Source organism: Xenopus laevis, chromosome 1S (assembly GCF_017654675.1).
Source record: "Xenopus laevis strain J_2021 chromosome 1S, Xenopus_laevis_v10.1, whole genome shotgun sequence".
NCBI lineage: Eukaryota > Metazoa > Chordata > Amphibia > Anura > Pipidae > Xenopus > Xenopus laevis.
In genome coordinates this window covers 41,892,163-41,919,209 of record NC_054372.1, presented here as the reverse complement: position 1 = coordinate 41,919,209, position 27,047 = coordinate 41,892,163, and the positions used below count along the sequence as shown (strand labels likewise).

At 39.1% G+C, this 27,047-nt stretch overlaps 1 protein-coding gene across 5 annotated transcripts in view; it reads left to right on the top strand.

Moving 5' to 3' along the window:
* The first annotated feature begins 1,316 nt into the window (after positions 1–1,316).
* The window catches only part of LOC108706643 (rap guanine nucleotide exchange factor 2), a 211,349-nt gene continuing 185,618 nt past the window's right edge, over positions 1,317–27,047 (top strand). For 2 of the 5 annotated variants that reach the window (XM_018243232.2, XM_041579535.1), the window contains exon 1: positions 1,317–1,874. In XM_018243232.2, coding sequence (XP_018098721.1) covers positions 1,806–1,874 — 69 coding nt within the window. In that variant the 5' untranslated portion in view covers positions 1,317–1,805. The remainder of the gene's footprint in view (positions 1,875–27,047) is intronic. The other 3 variants (XM_041579538.1, XM_041579536.1, XM_018243238.2) reach the window with 2 other exon arrangements.

Here is a 27,047-nt window from a genome sequence, read left to right as displayed (position 1 = left end):
CTTTCTCCAACTATTACTGGGCAGCTAGTGAGCTAGTGAGATTTTGGGTTGGAGGTAGGGCTGCTAAATATGACACCCAGTCTTTCTGTTTGTGGTATTTGTGTCCCAGGTAATGTCTCTGGGATTTTCATGACCAAATACCATTTGCACTGTCTGTTCTTACTCTGAAATGTATTATATATAGTTATAACTTCAGCAACTTCTCCACTTCGCAAAAAAAGCCATCCTTCTGACATGGAAAGCCATTGGCTATTGGAAAAAACGAATACATGATATGCTTCCAAAGCAAAAACATACTTATATGGCGAGGGGCTGTCCAGCCAAGTTTGGGAAAGTGTGGAATTGCTGGCTAGCTGACCAACAAGAAACTGAGACAACCAGTGCTGGACTGGGACACCAGGGGCCCACTCAAAAACGTTTGACTAAGGGCCCACCAATTCATCTTAGAACAGGGGCTCATTCTTGGTACTATTATTCTTCCTCTCCTCACTCAACCTCTATTCTCCTAGTCTCTTTTCTTAACATACTATAATCCCTTATTCCATCTATTTCTCATAGAAATAGGGAATGACCATGAATTAGGCCAAATGTCTAGCAGCATGAGGGGCCACTGACACCTGGGCCCACCGCAACTTTTCCTGGTATCCCAGTGGGCCAGTCCGACACTGGAGACAACCCCTACAGTAATGGTGAACCTGGGTGCACGGACTTTATCTGCTATGGAATTGAAATGTACTATAAAAGGATAACCCATCCCTTTATCTCTTATTTCTTATCTTCTTCCTTTTCAGTCTTTTCTCTTTTATACTACCATTAAATAAAATCTCTCAAAAATATATATATAGTTATAACTATGTCCAGTAAGGGCTTATGGCCATTAAAAGTTGAGTGTGGCACATGATGGCCATTTTAGTACAATTCCCAGTATGTACAAGGGCAAAATGTCAAAGTGCCCCAGCAGACATTATGAGCAGCAGGATAGTTATTTGGGAAAAGGACAGTTTTATTCAGGACAGGAATCATACAATTCCTAAACAGCCATAAATATGACTTGTAACTTGCAACTAACAGTGAATTTGCTTGCCAATGGAATGTTACTGTAGTGAGGGCAGGACTGGACTGGCAATCTGTGGGTTCTGGCGAATGCCAGAGGGGCTGCTGTAAGTTGCCATTGACAATCCCTATTTATTGGGCTGGTTGGGGGGCTGTTTGGGCCTCTAGTGTGAGGGATACAAACATGTAGAAGACGGTGTGTGAGGGGAGGGGGAAGGTGCAGAAGCAGCTTTTCCATGTGAGAGAGAAAAGGAGGCAGACAGAAAGTGCAGACAAGGCCAGACGGCCGGCAGGGGGAAGCAGAGAGCTGACGAGAATCAGTGCAAGGAGTACAGGAAGGGGAAGGAGAAGGCGGGCGCAGATCTCTTACTTCCACACCTTCTTCCTGCCCTGTGATGCTGCCGCCGCCGCTAGTGTCCAGTGGCCGTGTCACCATGTCTGCAGCGCTAAGTCCCCTGTGTGCTCGTTACCTGGGGGCAGCCGCCCTGTACCCGACACACAAGTGACAGCTCCGGATTCGCTTTCTTTTGCTTTTGTTGCCTGTGGATTTACTTTTGTGGCCGCAGAGGGAGAGAGAGTAATAAGGTTGCCCGGGGTGGCCACACTTGGTATCGAGGGGAGGAGGAGTAAGACTTTCTGCAGCACCGACTGAGCATTGAACGAGGCGGAGCACGGCCGGCCTTCAGCCTCCCCAACGGGGGCATCACTATCACCAGCTTCTTGCTGCTGCCCAACATCGCCGGAGCACAACGATGGCGTCCTATGTGGATAACAGTTTCAGGCAGGCTGTGATGAAGCCCCCGGCTGACAGGAGCGCGCAGGTACTTGCACCCACTGTGTATTAGCGTGGGATTATCGTGGGATTAGCGTGGGCTCAGACTGGCACTAAGGAAACTTTCCTGCCCTCAGGGCCACTCTCTGTTTATTCAACTTCTCTTGGGCCTGTTCTCTTGCCTCACACTTACTGTCTGTCTGACCTGAGACAAAGTTGCAGCGACTTGTAACTTATATTCAGTGTGAGTAGTTCAGACTTCAGGGAGTTGCACTAGTGCTACAGCTTCATTGAGCAAAATCACATCCACTTTATTCATTTGAACTGATACTGACAATGAACAACTACTTTTTAAAAGATGAACAAGTGAAGTGAACATTTATTTATATAGCGCCAGCATATTTTGCAGCACTGTAAAGTAAATGTGTTTATACAACTAAATCGCATTACATACATAGAACATATGGAGTTACATACATCACAACCAATACCGGTACAAAAGGTGAGGAAGGCCCTGTGCAAAGGAGTTTACAATCTAAAGGGAAGGGAATAAGACACAAGGTGTGGGCAAGATCTAGTGGGTTTATCTAAGTTATTGTTAATTGTAGTTCCTAAACGTGACTGATTTGCCAACCTGGCTGTTCCAACCCCACTCACATGCCGATAAAAGCTGCAGACAGACCCAGTTGGCAGCTGATTGGCTCGTGTGTGGTGCCATCAGACAGGTTTCCCCGATCAATATCTTGTCGAAAGTTGGGCAAGTTAAAAAATCCCGTTGGATCTCGGCCACATGTATGCGGTCCCACGATCCACCCGCATGTTTTGGATCCATTATGATCCAATCGTTGGGCCCTAGGGCCCACAATCACATCAGCCCAATAACGCCCGCTTCAATATTGGCGTATCGGGGAGAGATCCGCTCGTTTGGCGACAACGCCAAACGAGCGAATCTCTACGTCAATGGCCACCAATAGAGTTTCTAATGCTAACGGACTCCTGCTACACAAATATGGCAGCCCCTTCATAGAAGAACACAGGGAGTCAGATAGGTAATGTAAAAGCATTGAGCAAACATAGTAGAACCTCAATTTTACATCCCCTGATTTTACATTTTCCCTGTTTTTACATTGTTGTTTCATCATCCCACCTATATATTATGCATAATACATTTTCCTGATTTTTAAATTTTCCTGGATTTTACACCATTTTTTGCTTGTCCCCTGAAAAACGTAAAATGGGGGTTCTACTGTACTTTATGGCAAAAATTATAAGAAGCATGCAAAGTCAATTTTATGGTAGAGGTAAAAAAAGGTTCAATTTCTGGTGTCAGTATCTCTTTAAGCAGTACAGAAAAACCCTGTCACAGTGATCCAGAAAACTCCTGTAATTTTGTTGGATTGGGTTTTGAACTATACTGGGCACATTGGGACCCTTGTATTATGTAAAGGCCTTAGAGCAGCGTGTGGAGCAGTCAGTCTGTCTCTCTTTGCTGACATCTCGGGGACTGAGTAGCACCACAGTTTTTATGGCTAATATACAATCAACTGTTTAACTTGTTGCCCTCCATCTATTTTTGAACAACAAAGAAGCACATGCTCTCATGCTGTCATGTGATACTGGGAGCTGTAGTTCAGCAGCAACTGGAGGGCCACAGGTTGGACATCCCTGACGTAATCTTTAATGTGCTACCGGGACAAGAATTTTGGAAAAATGTTGAAATGTGTTTACTGATATTTAAAGCAGCCTTTTTATCTGTTATGATCCCTTTCTAAAGGGAAATTTTGTCATTGGCAAATACAATACAAAGGGGAATCAATGAAACACTTTCTGCCACTGACAACAAAGCTAGAGAATGGGAATGGGCTTTTGTCACCTTATTCATAATAACAATACCAAAAATAATAATGTTTTGAAGCACGGGAAATAAAATGAACTACTAATCCTCTTCGCTTTTGTTGTGTGACCCGCAACCCAGGTTTTCTGGTGTAATTACGGAGCCTTACCGAACTTCTTAGTGCTATAGTCTGATAATTGATATTTTTTTCCCCCTGAGAAAATGCTTTTGGCTTAAGTCTGTCTGTAGAAAACTTGAAGCACAGCACCGGTTTATGTTTAAAATAAAAAAGCCTTTATTCAATACATATGGCAACGTTCTGGGTACATTGACGTTTCAGGCCCTGTTTGGCCTTTTCTCAAGCTTGTGAAGACCGTGTCTATCTTCTTGATAAACTAAAACTCCAGAAGGTTGCCCAGGGAATGCTGGTAGTTGTAGTGCAACGACAGCTGGAGAATGAACACATGTCAAACCCTCCAAATGGCTTGCGCTAGAATATTTAGAGAGTTCTGGGTAGGATTTTTAGTCCCTTATCCTGAACATAATTCAGGATCCCTGTTTCTCAATAAATTGGACATTGTTTTAAAACCTGATTTATATATTAATTTTCCAAACCATTTCTGCCAGCTTGTGAATTTCCTAGTGCTCGTAGTGTAGCCTCACCTTCCCCTCGTTAACGCTACTCTCCTCCCTGAAGGAGTAACACACTGGCATAAATAATGCAGTGTACCAGCGCACTACCAGGAGGCTGCATGGCTACATTTCACATGACATCACTTGTCACAAGGTTGCTTGTTGTATTCCTTTCTCTGGGCTGCGCTGCATGTAATCGGATTCCAGTGACAGCATTCTCTCTGGCTTGTCAAGCTGGAATTTAAAGAAAGAGAAAGAAACCCATTGTCCGCGGCCGGTATAATTGGTCACACGTCTCTTAGGCTGAAGGAAAACCTTTTTCATAACCTTAAAGGGAAACTATCGCCAAAATGAAAATGTAATATTAGCTTCAGCACACTGAAATAAGAAACTTTCTGAATATAATCAATTAAAAATTCTGTACCTTTTCTAAAATAATCAAGTTTATCTTCACTCTCCCTCTCTCAGCATTTGTTTCTCTTCATTATCTCTTTACAGAGGATTTGGGTGTCAGATTTTCATTGACAGTTAGATCCAATATAACTTATAGGGGGGCTCGTTTTGCCTAGAAGATGTATTAGAGCTCACGCTATTAAAATCAACAGACATCATATCTCTCTACATGCAGGATTTGTGCAAAAGGCAGTTATTTTGTTGAGTTTGTTTGTACCGGAATCAGTTATTTGAGAATAACAAAAAGTTGCAAAGAAATCATTATTCTATAACATATTAAAAGTGAACTTAAAGGTAAGCCACCCCTTTAATGTTCTATTTAGTACAAGCCGTTCTGATGCAGTTATACAAATAGTGCCCCAACGTGGTACCAGGAAGAGTGTCCTATAGGTCAGATTCACAAGTGTCACTCACCTGTGTGTAGTAGCTAGCTCCAATGAGCAAACCAGTGTTGAGCAGCTAAGGGTATAAGTAAGGGGCTTCCAGCAGGTTTCTGCTGAACAGTAACTTGCAGAGGGAACTTTCGCTGCAGTTGGGCTTAGATATCCATGGGTGGAAGGGATCCCGTCATTAAAATCAAGTGCATTTACGCATACAGGAAATATTCTGTGATGCTGAGCAATAGAGGATGAATTCAGCATTGTATTTAACTTCACTGAAAATGTATATGTTTACTGTTTGCGTGTTCAAGTGAATTTCCTTGAGTCATGTCTGCTTCCTTCCTGGTTTACTTTATCATACTGTTTCTCAATAAAGATTCAGTGTAGTATCAACACTCACAGTTTACTCAGTTATCTGAAGCCTTTGTGTTTCTTATAGTAGGACCAATGTACAATGGAGAGAAGAGTTGAACCACAGGGAGCCGCATCACATGATTTTCACACATATTAATGTATTAAAACAGATCTGCTACAGAAAATGAGATCCTCTAGCTTAGGGTTGTCCAACTGGAGCCCCTTGGGTCAGATGTTCTATGCTAAGGCATATTTATGACCCCTTGTCTGCTCAAGCGCTTCATAGACTTCTTTGTATGACATCATTAACTTAATAATAAATAACCTTTATATCTGTAATATCATAACATTTACATTCTTAACGATTCATAACTGATTGTATTTAATATTTGTTGGAACACAGATGTGTCTTTGTCCTTGTTTGATGCCTCCTCTTCCTCTCTTGCTTCAGGGCACCTTTACCTTCTGGTTAGGTTAGGACTAGGAGTGGTGGCTTTTGTCTGTGCTTCTAATCCTGTCTTTAGGACACATTACCAGTGTATGATCTGGGGATATTCTCTCAGGAGCACAGCAGGAATAAGTAAATGGATGGGTGAATGTGACAGTTCCACCTGTGTATCTGCTGTATGTGAATATTCTGAGAACATGCACTGCTCAGAAGGCGGTAGGTTTTGAAATAACCTTCTGAGTTTGGTTGGTTAGAGATTAATTTTACTGTGTCATTATTATCATTATAGCTTTCCTTAATAAAATGACAGTTACTTGGTTACAGAATGGTATAGTGTCAGGGAACACATTGTGACCCCATTTGCAGCTGCCTGGGGTAGACCAGAAATCCACCAAGTAAAGTGTTTTGCCCTCCCATCTCCTGCCTTCTTCCTAATCACTGTGGGAGGAAAGGCAGTTATGTAGTCAAACTCCCAGTTAATTACTCCCCATAACAAGCCTCTATTCATTATACATCTACATTGGCACCCTATAGGTGGGAAGAGGGGCTCATCCTAATGAGCTCTTATATTATTGCACTGGGAGCTAGAGTGCCAAAAAAATAATTTCTTCTCTTACTACAGAGTCTGTGCAGATCCAGAGAGATAAATAAACCATACACTGCATTTACACTGTTTAATATTAAAATGAATTTCCAAACCAACCTTTTGGTTGCAAAAAAAAACTATGCATAATAAGGTTTATTTACTTAATTCACTGCACCATGCAAAGTGCAAATTTATGTTGCAACTGCTGTGATTTTTTACCCAAAATTCATAACATCATCAGAATTAGACGTGATCAGAAAAAAGGAGTAAAAATCGCTATTGAGAAGACCCGCAGAACCGCCGACCCGCATCTATACCGGCACCCAGGACTTCTACCTGCAACCCACAGGTTTTTGCGGGTAACCCATGGGTACCCAACCTGCTGCAGGACTCTAGGCTGTGGTCAGTGCAGTATATATAGAAGTATATAATGCCTTACTGCTGCATTTACCCCTGCTCATAGCCGACTTGATTTATTGGTGCTTCTTCAGTGAAGTCTGACTGTAACAGGTTTCTTAATCTTAATTTTGTTACTTTGTTTGGAAACATTCATACAGTCTATACCGTTGTTCTTACATGAAGTAGTAAGCACTCACTTATTGGTAATGTGTTTAAAAATCCTTTTTTTTAAACTTCTTTTTAATAGTCCTTTATTTTAATGATCCATTTAGTAGACGGTGACCAGTAGTAGCAGCTGGCTTTTGCTGCAGAGTTTAAGAGCAGAAGAGCAATTAATTGATTTTTCTTGAATACCATCCATGAGTGTTTCAGAAGGAGACATCATTTTCTTCCCATGATTGTAGCCTTTACTTAATCATAAGCTGCACTGCTTTAAATAAGATTATCAGCAATATGTCTGTGCATAATTCCCTGGATTTATATAATCCTCTGTTGACCAAACACTGTAGGAAAGACTGTATAGGGTCATTTTGTTTGCAATTCTGTAATATCGGTTTACCACCCTATACAGTTCTGGTGTGATTTATTTAGTAACTGTATGAAATAAAATAGGTCAAGATACTCTGAGATGCTGAAACGCAGCTACTAAATAATATATTGAGGTTCTATTTGCCAAGGCATTGGTCTGTATGCCTAGGCATATTTACCTGTAGATTATATTCTGTGTGTTCTGGGCCATTTCCTCAGCCAGTCAGAAGGTATTGAGGGTATATTTATTATTGCATTGGTAAGGCTGCCAAATTAGCCGTAGCTATTTTCTTTTGGAATATAATCTATCCCCTCATCTAAATCAGGCACCTGTAGTTGATAGTGGGTGCATGTTGCTGTTCAATATATGCATATTGGGAAATGAATGCATCTGGAATGTAATCCATGCCAGAAGAAGGTATGGATGTCCATGTTTAAGTGTCCTTGAGCTGGGACCTTACTCTCTAATGTGGCACTTTATAGGCCCACACGAAGAAATGACTTGTTGGTCTGTTTTGCTTTTTTGTTTTTCCTAAACAAACTCTGTTGCAGGTTGCTTGATTATAGACTTATTAATACCCCATGCTAAAACATAAATTTTCCTCAATGAAGGCCCCTGTCTAAAGGACTGCTACTTAGCTTGTTCACTTTGCTTTATATTGCCCCGAAGCAGGTTGCACGTATTCCCAAAGGAAAAGCATCACTCGTATTGCAGTGACTTCACTGTTTCTTACCTTTGTTCTCTGCGTCTCGTGGGAAATGCTGCTCTTTACTGTAAGCCCCACCTTCTATATTGACTGGATTCTTCTATAGAAGAGCGGTATACAGTACGGAGCATTTACAAAACGAGCAAAGCACAATAAAGGCACAAATCAAATTTTTTTTTTTACCCATAGTACTCCTTTTTCCCAACAAGCATCTGTACTTGCACCTGCTGCTATCTGCCCCAAATCTTTGCTTTCATTTCTGCATGTACAAATAAGTATGTCCTTGTGTACCTAAAGGGATTCTGTCATGATTTTTATGGTGTAGTTTTTATTCTAAATTACACTGCAAATAATTCACCATTTTAGTGCTGTATAGTGAGTCTTGTTTTTCTTAATTTAAAATTCCTTAATATGTCAGTGTAACATATCAGGTCTGGAAAGTGCTTTTTTTGCAGTTGTTTGACATTCCTCACTAATGGAACATTTTCTTCTTAGTATTTTGCTGACATCTGTATATTCTTGTTTCATTGTAGCATGCTTTCTAATAACATTATTGGAATACCTTAGCCAGGGCATTCACTGTTCAGGCTGCATGAATAACTTATAGATATATATTCTGGACATCACCCTGTGTTTGGCTGCTTTCACTGAACATGTGTCACAAAAGTCATAGATCCTCATTTTGAAAGACTCCATCTGCAGAACTGGGGTGGGATGGATCAGAAAGCTTAAAGGGGTGGTTCACCTTTAATTTAACTTTTAGGGGCTGATTCACTATGGGTCGAATATCGAGGGTTAATTTAATCGTTCGATCGAAGGAATAATCCTTCGATCGTAGCATTTGCGATTTAGCGCAAATGCTACGATCGTACGATCGAAGGATTATTCCTTAGATCGAACGATTAAATCCTTCGAATCGAACGATTCGAAGGATTTAAATCCAACGATCGAAGGAATATCCTTTGATCAAAAAAAGTTAGGCAAGCCTATGGGGACCTTCCCCATAGGCTAACATTGACTTCGGTAGCTTTTAGCTGCCGAAGTAGGGGGTCGAAGTTTTTTTTAAAGAGACAATACTTCGACTATCGAATGGTCGAATAGTCGAACGATTTTTACTTCGAATCCTTCGATTCAAAGTCGTAGTCGAAGGTTGAAGTAGCCCATTCGATGGTCAAAGTAGCCCAAAAAAACCTTCGAAATTCGAAGTTTTTTTACTTCAAATCCTTCACTCGAATTTAGTGAATCGGCCCCTTAGTATGTTTTAGAATGGCTAATTCTGGGCAACTTTTAACTGGCCTTCATTATTTATTTTTTATTGTTATTTAATTATTTGCTTATTCTAACTCTTTCAAGCTTTCAAATGGGGGTCACTGACCCCATCTAAAAACAGATGCTCTGTAAGGCTACACATTTATTGTTGTTGCTACTTTTTATTACTCCTCTTTCTATTCAGGTCTCTCCTATTCATATTCCAGTCTCTTATTCAAATCAATGCACAATTACAATTACAGAAATTTCAAACTGGAGAGCTGCTGAATAAAAAGAACTCAAAAACCATAAATAATAAAAAAAAAATTAAACTAATTGCAAATTGTCTCAGAATATCACTCTCTACATCATGCTAAAAGTTAATTTAAAGGTGAACAACCCCTTTAACAGAACTAGAGAAATCATCAGTACTTTTAATGTAACACATTTTATGAACATTGTATCCTGTATTTTGTAACATTGTATCCTCTATTTTGTAACAGATCATTTCTTCTGTTCTTGTCTGACCAACCTTCTGCTCTGCACATTAGGCCAAGCACCAACCTGGAAAGATTACATGTTGGGGCATCTCTGGTACCTCTGGGGGACAGGCCTACATTCAAGGCTATACATTAAAATGGGCTCAATCTTTATTACATGAAAGCTAATAGCACATATGCGGGGGAATGTAATTAAAGTCACAAAGAGCAAAACCATTTGCGCCAATAAGATTAAAAATCCACATCTCGCAATGCAATGTTGTTCCTTAAACTGTTATTGCATTGCGAATTATAATTGCGCATTGCGAATTTTAATTGCGCACTCTTAAGAAGTGCTTGAAGGTGTTGAAATCTTTTAGAGAAAATATAACAATTTATTCAGAAAGAAGTTTTATTACATTGACTGCGCTTTGGTGCAAACTATAAAATTCGCAAAAACGGTCTTCCACTGTCTGAAGTGGTCGCTAAACAGGGTTCGCTAAAGCTATATTAAATTCTCGCAAAGCAAATTTTTTTGCGCAAAGGCATAACTTTTCACATTGCGAATAGTTTTTCCGTTACCGACTTTTGTTACATTCCCCCAATAGTGTGTTTTTGCTGGCTGTTTTTCAGCCTTCGGAGAAGCACCAGAACCCTACCATGCAGCCTGTTGTTTACTTTATTGGAAAACAAAGGACAGTCTGTATGGTTGCATTTGGGCTCTACTCTTCTGTCTGAAAAATGCTGGCAGAGTATATGCCATTATTCTATGTGCTGCACATTGGCAGAACAGTCATTGTACATGCTGGCAGCTTTAAGAAGCATTTAAAAAATAAACTTACATTTCGAGTGGTTAATAAGGCATTGAGTAAATAACTTGTGGCATCCACCCTGGTGCTTTGGGATAGCTGCATACTGGGGGGGGGGGGGGTTACAGTTACAGGTATTCTGTGTGGTTTTGTAAGTGCAAATCTGGGCATGCCTGTAATTTCACAGAAGGGCAACAGATGGGTTGGGTCCATAACAAAAGTGCCAGGGGGGGGACTGCTGTAAGTGAGAAGAGGTACTTCAACGATTACCATTCATTTACACTTACTGGTAGCATATTCTTCTGGGAATGTCATTCCCCTGGCTGAGAAAAGGCAAATGTGCCATAAGATGATGAAACGGAGTTCTGAGGTTTTTTTTTCTATGTTATTTAATGAGGTGCTGTGGCCTGCATGCAAGCATTCTTACGTACATACCATTTGCTAATATTTTACCGCACTGCAGTACATAGCTAGGAAACATCTTAACCTTTTGAGGAATTTTTACTGCTTGACATATTGACAGCCAATATAATGTGTTCCTACAACTGTACTGTAAGTTGCGTGTACAATAATGGGCTTGGCCAGTCCTCAGAAAGAGCTGGAAATGTCAAGAGGCCTTTATTGGCACATTGCGAAGGTGCAGTAGCAGCTCTATGGCTGAATTAGGTTGTTTTATTCTGCTTCATGTTTAAACTTTATTAATTGTTTCAAATGTATCATAACGTTATTAATTGCACAGTTGCACAGGGTAGAGTCCTGCAGCGGGTTGGTTACCCGCAAAAACCTGCGGTACCCTGCGGGTTGCCGGTAGAATTTTCGGGTGCGAAGGGGTGGATTTACAAAGCAGGGACAGCTGGCGTTCACTGCTCCATCCCCTCCCTTTTATTTGGGCAAATTATCATCATCAGGGTGCAATGGGGATTGGCGCACTGGAAATTTAAAAAACGACTGTATCTCCTGTGTATACCCAGTGTTTCTGGGCCAATGTGGGTGCGGTTGGGCAGCATGCCACCCCCTAAAATCCTGCTACCCTAGGCCTGGGCCTTGGTGGCCTTTCTACAAATCCCGGCCTGCGGGTGCTGGTATAGAAGCGGGTCAGCGGTTCTGCGGGTCGCGGGTTTTCTCAATAGCGATTTTTACTCCTTTTTCTGACGTCTACTTCCGATGATGTCACTTCCGATTTACAATGACAGCACTTCCTGATTCTTGATGGTCAGCGGGTCCGGATAGCGGATAAGGTACTTGCGGCTTGGGTTGTGGGTCCAAGCGGGTAAGAATGCGGGTTGCAGGTTGCGGGTACGGTTTCCAAAAAATGACCTGCGCAGGACTCTAGCACAGTAGCCAGTTTTGCTTCATTGATGTGCTGGGGTTGTAGGTTTAAATCCAGCCAGGGCACTCTCTGCAAGGAGTTTGTATGTTCTCTCTCATAGATTGCGTGGGTTTTCTCAGGAAACTCCGGTTTCCTCTCATGCTCCAAAAACAAAAAAAGCATTTTATCTGGGTTTTTTTTTTTTTGCAAAACTGACCGTATGTCATAAAGCACATTGAATAGTAGTACTGCCACAGCCTATTGGCGCGTATTTTAAATCCAAAATGTGGCAAGAAACTATAGGTGCTTTTTTATATGGAGGCAAGCGAGAGAGTATCTTCCGCACATGCAGATTACATTCATCATTCCAGATTGGCAGATTTAACAACTTTCAACTTCCCTCTCTTAAATGGGTTCCATATGACTCAATGCTGACACATAGCCTAAGAAATGTTATTTTTTTGTGCTGGGAGGGTGGCTAAACTATTGTACTGTATTTATAACCATGTGCATTTCAAGGTGCTTGCGGTATTTGTTTCCCAGTGTTTACTTAGGTGCGATGAAATCGGGCACTTAAGTTGCATAATATTGCTATACACTCATTCTGAAATGCATACCCTTTAAAGGAGAAAGTGGTCTTATTTATAAACCGCATCTGTTTATTTGTCACACTGATATTAACTGCATTAAAACAACATATCCTTTGTTCTTCCCACACTGTAATATATTCAGACTTTCTATTAAATGAATGGAAGATCAACGAATACGTAAAAATATCATAAAAATATTGTTATCAAGAATAAAGCAGTCGCATGTCAATGAACTTGTTTGCTTCTTACTTTTATGTACCTATGAAACTCTGCTGTACTTGCAAACGGAGAGCCTGTTGTTTCTGGCACACTCATCCATCACACCTTCACAATACTGTATTGTACATTGTAATTGTGTCTGGCTTTATCGTCGTATACCAACATCACACCTTTAAACCCTTGATAGTATGTGTAGAACACAAATATAAAAATGCATTAAAAAAAAAAAAAGGCTGTTACAAATGTAACACATTGTTAAATATTGGTGTTTCTTGCGACTGTGACGGGAGGACCCTGAAAGCCATCAATCGTTCTTTACACCTTATTTTTCTTTCCGTAACAAAATAATCCAACTGCCTGAACTGGTTTAGTTTATTTTTTAATGGAAGGAGTTTAACATTCAGACTGCTAATCATTCTTATATGTGTTAGAGGTCTGCCATAAAAGGGAGATTCCTGAAATACTTTTGCTATACTTAGCTGCTGTAATCCTATGTACATTGTCGAGGCCTATTAGCTTTAATCTGACTCTCAATACATGCTGAACTACAGCTTGCCGTAACCTGACAGCAGGTGACTGGAAAACTGGGGTTTCAGGAAAACCTGAAAACTGGGGTTCAGAAGCAGCCTAAAGAGCCCTGGACTGAATATATTATTTTCCAGAATTTCAGTGAGAGTTCATTGCTGTCTTAATAACACCATTGGCCCTAGGAGACCTAATAACCCTCCTGTATTTACTATCGCATAAGCTGCCTTGCTCTCTACATATAACCTTTGGTGCAGCCACAATTGCACTTCTCCACCAACGAAATGCTCTGCGGTGCGGTTATTTGCCTAGTTGGACTAACAGATGGTACTTGTAGTGATCTAATCTGATTTCCCTGCAAAATTCTGCCATGCATGATGGCCTTAGGGTTGCCGTGTGGGTTGCCCATTTATTTCTGTTCTTGCTCAGGCAGTGCTTAGCAGTGACTGCTTTGCTTGTCTTGGGAGAGGTTTATCTTGCATGTCACCAGGGAATGAATACCCATTATGCAAGGTGCAACAAAAGGAATTTTGTCCTGGATTATATACTCTACATATTATGCTTATGTTAGATAGACCGTATTGTGTGGGTGCCTTGTGAAATCTTATTACTATTTCAGCTGTACGGAGATGGTCTCTGTTGATAACCTGGCCTGATCTCATTGTGGAGGGAGTAGAATACTGTAAAGTTCATTTTTCTTGGGGTTGTTGGCTCTTGAGTAAGAAAAATATCCCAAGAATGGGGGAGGCCCAGCAGTAATGATAGTGACCCTCCGCTCATGTTTCTGTTGTGGGTACTCCTTCAGACATCTGTTCTACTTTTTACTGTATGTTCATCCATAAATGGTGCATTCTGGGAAAACGTATCAAATATTTAACAATATTTACATACAATATAATGACATTTATACAGCTATGATATGCACAATGCAAAATTCAGCCTCTTTTAATTTGTTACACACCATACCATTCCTCTCCAGAATAGTAGGCTATTGCTGTTTGGCTTTTTATTAGGAATAGGGGGCCTATGGGATTTGTTATGGAAACACAAGAATAAAAGTGCATGCTTAGCCAGTAGCACTTTTACATTCAATAAGAAAATTAAAGGGGAACTCCGGCTTCCAAACCAATATTGATAAAGAGGCCCACATAACACAGAAACCCCTAATATATCCATCACAGTTACCCGTTTATTCAAAAAGTAAGAATAAATGCCATTTTCTATGTTGTTTTTTCTATATCTTCTCTTTCTGCATCCTTTGATATCCTGACAGGGAAGGAGGGACTAAACACTGATGTTACAACTTGTAACAACTTAACCACAGCTTACAGACAGCATGCAGGAACTACATAACCCACAATGCATTGCACTATGATGTTTCTTTCCTTATTGAAATCATGTGTGCAAGGAATTGTGGGGTTTGGAGGATGCAGGCTGAGGACAGCTGGCAATACAAAGTAACAGTAGTCAGTCAGCTCAGCAAAGGAGTCGGAAAGATCAGCAGGAGAGCAGGGGGCTAGGCTTAGGGAACTGTTCCAAACCATTAAAAATCGCGAAAAGCCTGCATATTTTTTAAATGATGTATATTGCTAAGTTGCTTGAAATTATGTTTACTTTTCAAAAAGCTTAAGTTACGTTTTTGTGGAGTTCCCCTTTAAAAATAAGGTTTATTGACTGTTTAATAAGTTGATTTATAAATTGTTGTTATGCTCAGGACATTTATAGGAACATGATACATTTTATGCACAAGTTATTCATTTTAAAAATGCCATGTGGGCAGCCCATTGCACATTACCTGCATGTCAGTAGTGTTTCATGCCATTGGGTGCCCCATGCTTGTATCAGATGTGCGAACAAAGGCACAACTATTGTTAAATTGTAACATTACTGCAAGTTCTGGTTGATTGGCACCCTTTCGGCTAGAGGTCGTCAGTCAATATTCTTTAGTTGCAGAGATGTCAAATAGTATATACGCATTCATATATTTACCCTTTTTGTGTATAAAGCTAGGTCCCCATTCAACTGCACTAGGCCCATCAATCCCAATACACAGTAGATAACGGAGATAAGTTCTGAACAATCCTGTTGTGTGCTATAGAGCTTATCTGTTATCTGCTATGTCTCCTGTGCCTTTTTTCCTTTTTCAGCTTTGAATGGCTGCCCCCGTGGCTACACAGCAGCTTGTTTATTAAAACTATTGTAGAGTTTATGAAGCAAACACACCTGCTGTACCAGTGCAGAGCAACTGTACAATATATTTTCATTAATGTCATGCACTTTCATTTGTTGGTGTTTCTGTTCCTTTAAGGATGGGTTTTGATGCATAATTTACAGTGACAACTACACCCATCTGTCTATTTAGTTGCAAACATGAGCACAAAGATAGAATTTAATAGAAAATAACCTTTTCATGTTAACCACCGTTTCCCCTCCAGAATAATAACCTCATTCTTGACCCTCTTGAAGTTTTGTTTGCTTGTGTTTCTAACTGGATTATATTCTGTCACCTGCTGGGCATATGTTCCTCCCCCGGTCATTTTAAAATTGCTCAGTTATTTTTTTTCTCATTGCAGTGGTGTTCAGAATAAAATGGTATGTAAATTTAAACTGTTTTGAAAATGAAAGAAAATCTAATCCTAAGCATTATTTCAATGGTTTTTAAAGTTATTTGTCTTTGTGTTCGTGATCGTCTGTCTTGACACTGTGTAGCAACAGTCACTTCTTGTTCAGACTTCAACAATGCCTTGCATGCCTCCTAATAGGTCTATTAATCAGCTGGCTTTTGCTTCATGTTTTCAGTAGTCAGAACCAGCAGTGCTTAGCATTCAATATCACAAAATGAACATTATCACCAGTAATACAGTCTGTGTGTGCCTATGAGGGCTTAGGTTACTGTGCTTGCAGACTTTAAATTCTTTGCATATTTGAACTTATGTATATACACAATATGGTACACTTGTATTGTTTGTCTTCCTGGAAGGATTCTTCATAATTAAAGGCGTTGTTCACCTTCCAAACACTTTTTCAGTTGAGTTGTTTTCGGATTGTTCTCCAGAAATAAAGACTTTTTTTAATTGATTTCAGCTCAGTAATTCAGGTGCAACATTTAGTTCATACATTTCTCAGCATCTCTGGAATATTAGCAACTATTGTATCAAAAGCTGCCTTTAAAAGGGAACTCTGTCTTCCATACCAAAATTTCATAAAGAGACCCACATAACACAGAAACCCCTAATATACCCATTACAGTTACCTCTTTCTTCAAAAACTATGAATAAATGGCATTTTCTATGCTGAAATCCAGCTGTTTAACAGTTCTTCTCTTTCTGCATCATTTGAAATCCTGGCAGGGAAGGAGGGACTAAACACTGATGTTACAAATTGTAACAACTTCTCCACAGTTTACAGACAGCATGCAGGAACTTCATAACCCACAAATCACGTGTGCAGGGAATTGTGGGGTTTGGAGGATGCAGGCTGAGGACAGATGGCTGTTGATACAAAGTAACAGTAGTCAGCCAGCTCAGCAAAGTAGTCGGACAGATTAGCAGGAGAGCAGGGGGCTAGGCTTAGGGAACAGTTCCAAACCATTAAAAATCATGAAAAGTCTGCATATTTTTTAATTGATGTATATTGCAAAGTTGCTTGAAACTATGTTTACTTTTCAAAAAGTTCAAGTTATGTTTGTGTGGAGTTCCCCTTTAATGAAACTCAGGGATTGTGCTCATCAGGGCCAAAGATAAGAAATGTATCCACTAAATGTATCAATTTGGATTAGGTTAGAGGGTTTGCGACCCCCCCCCCCCTTCCCAGAGCAGCTTTAGAAAGGTGAAAAATTTGACTTACACTTCAATGTTAGAAAAACAGTCACACATAGAAAATAGAAAGTCATTGGAAAAAGTCTTTATTTCTGGTGAACTGAAACCAGCTAAACTGAAAAAAGCGTTGGAAGGTGAACAACACCTTTAATCAAAAGTACAGTGATTTTTAGAAAAAAACAGACATACAGCAATTTTCATTTCAATTTGTGAATATTGAAATTTTACTTTTAAAGATGCTATAAGATTTTTATATTCAATTTTGAAATCGGACATGGGGCTAGACATATTGTCAAAATCCCAGCTGCCCCAAGTCATGTGAACACATGTTTTCCGATGACAGGATCCCTTTAAGCTTAGTGCCCATATTATATGTAATACTAAGGTATTGAACAGACAATCGCCTTCATTCATAGATGAATAATGTACATTTTTAAAATGGTAAAAGTGAATGCACATTTACTGCTGATGTTAGATAGTATTCCTGCTAGTGAGTATTGTCTGCTGAATCACATCCCTTCAGGGACATAATACAGACATTCCAGGAAGCCTAAGGCCTTGTTCAAACTGCAGGTTTTATGGCTGTTGTGGACCGAATTGACAAAATGACATGTGGTTGCTTTGCTACTTTTAGCCTAGCAAGAATACCCATAGACACTGCATGATCTTTACTGTATAATCACATATTAAGACCACAAAGATCTCAAAAATTTCATTTATAATCTAGTTTGAATGGACCATTCCAGTTCTAAACATACATGGAGAAATGACTATACTGAGTGGGTTAGTAAGGTCCAGTGAAGTTGTATAATAGAAGAAGCCGAGTTGCCAATGGGTTTTGCTATGTAAATAGAAACAAGTCTTTTATTATCCATAGCTAGCAAAGCAAATTATGTTTTGTGGCATATTATACTCTGGACAAAATGATTTAGCTGTGGTGGAATGGAATTCTCACCTGCACTACTTCTACCCACTATTATTACATTACATTACATTATATTATATACATTAAGAGGTCCTCTGGTTTCTGACAAAGGGAGGGTTTGCCCACCAAACTTTAAATCGTCAGTCTGTGGCTCAAATAAGAGCCTGGAAACTTCATGTGAGTACTGTTCCTATTACACTTTAATTTTGTATCAGCCAAGTATGCGTGAGCATTGCAGATTATGGGCTTGATTGGGATCACACCACTCAGAGCAACCTGATAGGATCTAGTTACGTGAGATGACTTTTCTATTGGGAATGCTAATGCTTTTGGGCCTGCAAGTGCCATGCATGGCCATATTGTTCTTGGACTTTGCATATTTGGCTTAAGGCCCATAACGATTCATGGGCAATTACTTTTTATTTCTTGATAGATGAATTTGGTAAATGATGTTAAAAACCTTTGTTTGATTATAGGCAGATATACAAAGATAGAATGACTAGGTCACCAAATACCCTCCACATGTGCATATAGGGATTTCCCTGTCATAAAATCAGCTTCAGCTTTGGACATCAGGGGCAGATTTATCAAAATGTGAGATTAGAACTCTCCACAGAAAAACTTAAATTTCAATTGACTTTTATGGGATTTTGAGAATCGTATGTATAGATGCAGTTCACCATTTGATGAATATGCTTTTAAAAATCTCAGAATGAATAGAAAGTGAGTTCTAATCTCCCATTTTGATAAATCTGCCCCCAGATGTTGGTGGTTTTGAAATATTTCTTAAGGCACTATACACATGACAGCAGGCTTGAATTTGCGGTGAAACTGCAAAGGCCTGTGCCTAGGACGGTAAAAAACAAAACTAGAGACAAAAACTGCCAGAGACCTTTGGTTTTACCCCATATTGCCGACTTTTTCTAATCAAAATAGGGGCCCTTTAGGAGCCTGATAAAGATGCTAATAAGGGCAGCTGCCTTCAAAAACCAAAAAAAGATTTTTTTCCTCTTACAGAAAAGTAGTAAAATAACATTACACCTACCACGATGACCGCCATCTTATTTTATTCTAAGTCAGCAAACTGGGTTTTCTGCACACCACGGTTTTTTAGCCTGGCATTGCTGGCAGAAAACAGCCTTTCATGTGAGAAAACAAATCGGCTTGGGTTTTAGAGAAATATGTGGAACGTTGCTGTTATTTGGCACTTGAGCTTCAAGAAACACGTCTGTTGGGAGCATTGTTTTCATAAGTGTTAGTATAAAACTATGGTTTATTTTAATTGGAATATCTACACAGGTTGGAATGTTTATTATCTAAACATGTACGGTTTTTAAAATCCTTCCTAGTTCTTTTTATTTTTTTTCCGCCTTACTTATTTCTGAACTATTCAGCATTTTGAAATCAGACCAGGGTGGGTTCATTCCACTACCTACATTTCTGTGACATGCACATCTTATTAGAGGGGCCTGAGAGCTCTTCCAGGCTCAGGATAGTCACAGTGCAACACCCGTTCCTAATATTTTATCCAAATAATGTGGAGACAGAGTCCCTTTACACTGAACATTTGGGTTTAGTTAGCTGGATTTTTTTTCTTCATTTAATCCTTTCTTCACCTTTGATTATCAGATGCTCCAATAAGTCGGTATTTTAGGATTCTGAATATCAGAATCTGGTTGCAGATTACTTCCATATGTTGTCATGAGCAAATATGAACTGGAATGGCTTATAAAGTGGGTGGGGGAGGTTGTTGGATAGGTCATGCTTTGTTTAAATATATGGGAAATATAGTGTTGCCGTTGGGTGAACTGCACTCAAAACTACAATTATAAACTGCAAAATGCTGTAATGCAACCTACAGAAATGCCAATATTTAGCTGCTAACACAGGCAAGGAAGTATAGCATCTTCTAAACTGGTGCAGTGAAGCCAATTAATGTTTTTTGGCAAAGCCCCAAACTTCACTAAACATTTCTATTGGTATGAAAGATACCCGCAAAAAATATAGTGAAATTTTGAGTAACATTATTAATATTATTATTACATTACGCTCGTTTTTTAAGCCCCTAAATTTTACTTCCAAAAAAGGATCAATTATATCTTAATTTGGATTAATTCCAAGGTACTGTTTTATTATTTCAGAGAAAAAAGGAAATAATTTTTAATAATTTGTATCGCTTGGATAAAATGCAGTCTATGGGAGACAGCCTTTCCGTAATTCAGAGTTTTTTTGGATTGCAGGTTTCCAGATAACAGGTCCAATACCAATAGCTACTTTTTACTTCTATGTATTGTTGTTACATTTTGTTTATGTTTATAAGACTGACTTCAAGTATAATTTTTGCTGGTCACTATGGTAAAATACATGCCAACATACCTGATAAGAGAAAGGGCTGTCTGAATATTATCTTTAAATCTGTAAGATATTTAAAAAAAAAAAAAAAAAATCTTTTTTTTCTCCAGAGCACTAAATGGCTTCTTTTTCTTGTCCAAAACTATTTAAGCAGGGATTTTTGTTTGTATGCTACCTTGCCACTACTTTGGTTTTAACGTAATACCTCCAGTAAATTTCCATGGAATGCAGATTTTTAAATTTCTTACTCTGTGACATTTTGCAGACACAATTTATGATTGCAGTTCTCTTCTCATGTTCTGTCACAGCTGCAAGGAATTACTTTTTAATTGTGAGAAAATGGATTCCTGTTTGCCCTGCTTTGTTTCCTTTGTGTCGTTAGTTACCTTTCTTTCTCTGTATGTGTCTTATGTAATCCTGCTCTGGCACATTTTACAGAGGAGCTTCCTGTACTTTTAGGTGGTGCAGTAAACAATCAAGTACCGGTATGGGACCTATTATCCAGAATGTTCAGGGCTTGAGGTTTTGCAGGATAAGGGATCTTTCCGTTATTCTCTCTCTATACCTTACCTTAAGACTACTAGAAAATCATTTAAACATTAATAAAACGCATTAAGATTGTCTTGTCTCCAATAAGGATTAATTAGGATAACAAGTTTCTGGATAAAGGACCCCATACCCGTAAATGTTTATCACATACCAAGTGTGGGAAGCTGTCAGCACCAGAATCCAAGTTGGTTTTTGTATCTTCCAGAGAAAAAGAAAAAAAAAAATGGAAAATTGTCATGGAAATATATAGTTAACATGAACTTTTCAAAGATTTTTGCCAAGTTCTATGTCCTATAATAGTGCTGTCCAACTTCTGTGGTACCGAGGGCCGGAATTTTTCTGGTGGAGGGCAGATAATGGAAGTCAGTGTTGACCACTCCCTGTTTTTAAACCATACCATGTTACCACAAGAACTTTTAAGACCATATCCACATTAATGGTGGTAGCAAACCAAAAAACCAAATGGTTGGTGCTAATTGCAGCGATATCACTCATCACTCCTATGTGAAAATGTAAGTCTTAGTAAAACATAACCTTAAGTTCATATGCCTCCCCCCCAGCCAGCACATGATTAAATGCCTTAGGGGCCCCTAACCACAATTTCAAAATGCTAACAAACCCTCAGAAAAAAAACCCTACAGATGTCTCACAGGCAGTGTAGGACAGGCAGAGTATGACACACACAGGAGAGTGCATATTCCTCTCTGAGGAATATGTTTGTAGATTTTGTATGTCTGTAATAATAAGACTTTGAGTCTCTCCTCATTTTGTTCATGTTTCTTATATGTGTGATGTTTGTATATATTTAACTACAGAGATGCTTATTAGGTTCAAAAACAATTGCTCATGAAAAGATAATCTGAAACATTGTCTATCCTCCGTAAATATGCTGAAAAGTGATATTGAAGATAGAATGAGATTAAATAAATAAGTCATCCTATGAGAGAGGCCTCTAAGGAAGCAAACAGTGCTAATCAATTACTTAATGCTGTGGCATAGGCCATTGCATGTGATTTGTTGGTGTTTGTTGGTAAAGTTCCCAGGGGATGGGCTCTTGCATCACAAAAAGTTCCTTATAATTGCTTTGTGTGTTTTTCTCTCTCAGCAAGTCCCTGGTGTTCATGGACCTTCAGTTGCTCAGGCTTTCATCTATTATTGGAATTGTAGAAGCTCATCTGTCCTTCTCAAGAGACCTTTATTAATCTACAGCCTAAGTACAAATGATAACATGATCGCAGAGTTAGTGAATCTTATAATGGCTTGAAGTGTTAATGAACTGTGTAGGTCAGTTTTTGGGGTTAAACCAAGACTAATCGTAAACATGGTATGTACCATCTTCTTTATATGAAAAGATATTACAAGTTACTAGTATAATATGTATATTTGCTTCAAAAATGTTCAGTATCTGACCATTATGGTTGGATATATTGACAGTGGCATAATGTATGCAGCTTCCTCACTGGGAGTGTGACTTGGCCCTGGTAAGGACCCATGTTCCCTGCAACCTGCTCTTGTACAGTCCATGTATATAGATAGTCATAATAGAAGAGAGTGCAGAGACGTGCAACTTAACTGGTGGGATGGAAGACTTAAAGGAATAGTTCAGTGTGAAAATAAAAACTGGGTAAATAGATAGGCTGTGCAAAATAAAAAATGTTTCTAATATAGTTAGTTAGCCAAAAATGTAATATATAAAGGCTGGAGTGAACAGATGTCTAATAAAACAGCCAGAATCCAACTTCCTGCTTTTCAGCTCTATAACTCTGAGTCAGCGACTTGAAGGGGGGCCACGTGGGACATTTCTGTTCAGTTAGTTTGCAATTGATCCTCAGCATTCAGCTCAGATTCAAAAGCAACAGATATGACCCATGTGCCCCCCCCCTCAAGTCTCTGATTGGTTACTGCTTGCTAACCAGGGTAACCAGTCAGTGTAAACCAAGAGAGCTGAAAAGCAGGAAGTAGTGTTCTAACTGACATGTTATAAATCAAATCACTCCAGTCTTTATACATTATATTTTTGGCTAACTAACTATATTAGAAACATTTTTTATTTTGCACAGCCTATCTATTTACCCAGTTTTTATTTTTACACTGAACAATCCCTTTAAATTATGAGGGTACACTGTTAAGGTTGGGGTTGTTTTCTTTGGAAAAAAAGATGCTTGCGAGGGGACATGATTACACTTTACAAGTACATTAGAGGACATTATAGACAAATCGCAGGGGACCTTTTTACCCATAAAGTGGATCACCGTACCAGAGGCCACCCCTTAAGACTAGAAGAAAAAACTTTCATTTGAAGCAACGTAGGTGGTTCTTTACAATAAGGTTGTGGAATGCACTGTGGAATGTCGGGTGATGTTGTGATGGTTGATTCTGTTCATGACTAAAAGAGGGGCTTGGATGATTTCTTGGACAAGCATAATATCCACAGCGAATTGTGATAGATATGGGTATATATAATTTATGCAAAGATATGGAGGGGTGTGTGTATGGATGCTGGATTTCATTTGGAGGGGTTGAACTTGATAGACTTTGTCTTTTTTCAACCCCATTCAATTATTTAACTATATAATGTGAGATGGAGGGGTGAAGTACTGGGTCACCTTTCTTCTTACACCTTAAGATCAGTCTGTGAAATCCAAAAGGATTTCAAGCTGTTAAATATACTTTTTGATTTATCAAGAAATTTGTGGCAAGAAAAAGTTAAGAATTAATGCTTATCAAACCTTAAAGGTGTCATTTTTTTGAGCAGGCAAAAACTTTCTATGGGGTGTTAGCGCATAGTGCAGCCTAGCAGCAGTACTTCACACTAATACCCATCTGATTCATTGGACAATTATTTTTTGCACAAACAAAACATTGTTACATTCAAGCTAAAGTGTTGGGTATTAAAGAGGTAAGTAGAAGCAGGTCTGTGACGTGTAGAGCTTACAATCTACGAGGCTGACTAATTTACAGATATCTATAGAAGTATTATGTGGGATGTTTTGTTAGTCCAAGCACGATATGCTGAAGGCCTGCTCTTCACTACAGCGACTGCAGTTACTAAAGCAAAAATACTAGAAAAAAAACATATTCGGAAATGATTACTTAAATATGTTTTGCTCTGCTCTCGGTTTTTCTATCTAAATATAGGATATTCATATTTCTGACACACTTGTATGAAATACATTTTTAAAGAGTGATGTCATATAGCTTGTTTAATAAATCTGGAATTTATTCACCCTTCTGCCTCAACAAAGGATTTTTAGTATCTTTCTTATAATGCCAGTGCCAACAGCAAGTATTTCATTTTAATAGAATGCTGTCAGACTTCCCAGCCCTTAGTGGTTGCAAGTTGTCATGTTTTATAATGAGACACTTTGAACATGACTGTGTTCAAGTAGGGAGTGTGGCAGATCCCAAGGTCCCTCGTCTAAATCTAAATCTACAAAAATCTAAGGCTGTGGGCGCACGGGCTGATGGGCTCCACTGCTTTCACCCTGCATATTTTTGCTGGATTAGAGAAGCAGATCCACTCCATGTCCCAGCTTAATTGATTTGCATCTGATTTGCCTAAGTGCACACACACACACAGCAGAGATCATCCCAGAAATGCCTCCTTTTGCGTATTTGGGGTGACCTCTGCTTTTGCTGCATGTGTGCACAGGGAGGCGGATCAGATTTTAAAAAGTTGAGCAGGGACATGGAGAAGATCCGCTTTTCTCATTGTGCAAAAAAAAAAAAATGCAGACTGAGAGCAGTGGAGTCCATGTGCCCACAGTCTAAGGGTCAGAGCAATTATTCAGGACCCCTTTGTTAAAAATATGTACTCATGTAAGTGTAAACTTAGACTGCTTTTTAGAAAAATCAGGATTTGTTGTTTCAATATAGAACAACTTACATTTATTGTATATCTGGTCCTTGCATTTGGTAGAATGGGCACATCTTTACCCAGATTTAGAATCTCAGTCCACCGTTGTCTGAATGCTCTGTTATAAAGATACAGGAGGGAGGTTGGATCATTTGATTTCATTAGGTTTGTCTGTGAAAATCCACTTTAAGATGAAGTCTAAAACTAGCTATACATACCCAGATTTGGTCAGACAGTTTGGATGACATAAGACCATCTGCAGATGTATGGAAGGCTACGGTTAAGAGGCTGCCCCAATCATTTAGGAGGTTGGCTCAAAGAAACAGATTTGAAATGTTTCCATACATGTACATGTACTTGAGTTCTATACATCGACTTACATACAACTTATACTTACAAACGGAGGCTATTACAGTAACATACTGTGGTTTGCTTGACCTTTACTAGCATTTAACTTTAATAAACCACCTTACCCAATCCCCTCTGGAGTGTGTTCTCTACTGCATTGAACAGAAAAGTAAAAATAAATATGCACAGAAAGGTAAAAACAAATACTATGTTAAGACAAACATCTGCCTTGTTGCATTTAATAAGTAAATGTATATGTTTCAACTTACATACAAGTTCAACTTAAGAACTGTCTGTATATGCCTCCATACATGGCCCGCAGGCTGATTGGTTGGAGTGCCCTATGTGTTTGCCCATAAGGGGTTACAAGTATGACTATTTTATATTAATTAAAGGATGTCGTGTTCTTTATGTGTACTGAACCTATCTTGTCCATTCGTATTTTCTTATTTGGCTATGACTATGACTAAAATATAATTAAAGATAAACAAAATCTCTTATTTAAAACACCCATCCTTTTATACTCCCATGAAACCAAGGGCAGTAATTCTTTTAATCATGAGTAATTTCCTACAACTGCCTCCATATCCATATGATTTTTAACTTTCAACTCCCTTTTTTGTTTTTTTGGCCATATTTTTCTTCATTGTTTTCCTCCAATTCCAAAGGAAGCTAACCTTTCCTTGGGAAAAAGCAACATTATTCTATTTTTGGCTGCATGTTTTCTGCTGTTGCACTGAAAAAGCCAAAGAATAGCTACTGGATGTAAAGTCTGGTATGGACATTTCCTGTTGTTTATGTGTATTTATCCATTTGTCTAGTCTTGTAAGCAAGCCATGTTTCTGGTGTCCTGTTTAGAAGATTTCTTATCATGCAGGAATTTATATAATGCCAATAAACAGGAAGATTATTTTAAGGAATGTTTAGCTTCCAATATACATGGATTGTTTGCTTTCAACACTTTCAAGTATAAATGATGAAATTCAAATAGTCACCCCTTTCTGTGAATTCTTTTGCCAGTTTTATCTGTGGACTGAATTTTTTTTATCATTTTATGATATTTATTCTAGGAAGTTTATAGATTGGAACATAAAACATAAGGGGGGAATTCACAAAAGTGGAGAGAGCCCATTTTTGGAGTAAAAAAATACTTTCTACATATTCACAAACAGAAATCCGCCTAAATTCTGACTCAACTGCCACTTTTCATATTTTAGTAAAAGAAAGACAATTTACAGACACTTTTATAAATGTCTTTCAAACGATATAAAAATGGCGCAAAAATGACATTTTCTCCCGACATTTTAAAAATGGAGTAAAGATCAGTATAACTCTTTCCCATGTGTCAGATCAATTGTAATATAATCTGCTCTGTTTTGATTCAGCCAATCTTCATTTCACACCTCTTCTAGGTGCCCCATTGGGGAAGAATTAACATATTAATAGGGATTAGCATTTTATATTCAGGGCACAAGTTTCTGTCTAATGGTGGCCATTTTGTCGCCAAACGAGCGGATCTCTCCCCGATATGGTGGGCAATATTGGGCTGATTCGATCGTGGGCCCTAGGGCCCAACGATCGGATCCTAACGATGGCTAATGGGCGGTCGGATCGCGGGACCGCATCAACGAACATATGCGGCCGTGATCCGACGGGATTTTTAGTCCCGTCCAATCGACATCTGCCCGACTTTCGGCCAGATATCGATTGGGGAAGCCAGTCGGAGGGCCCCATTCACGGGCCAATAAGCTGCCGACTCTGTCTGTCGGCAGCTTTTATTGGCCCTTGTATGGCCACCTTAACCCTATAGGTGTAAAAGTCTCATTAACAAAACAAGTAAAACACAGATTAAACAAAAAAAGCATATTTTATA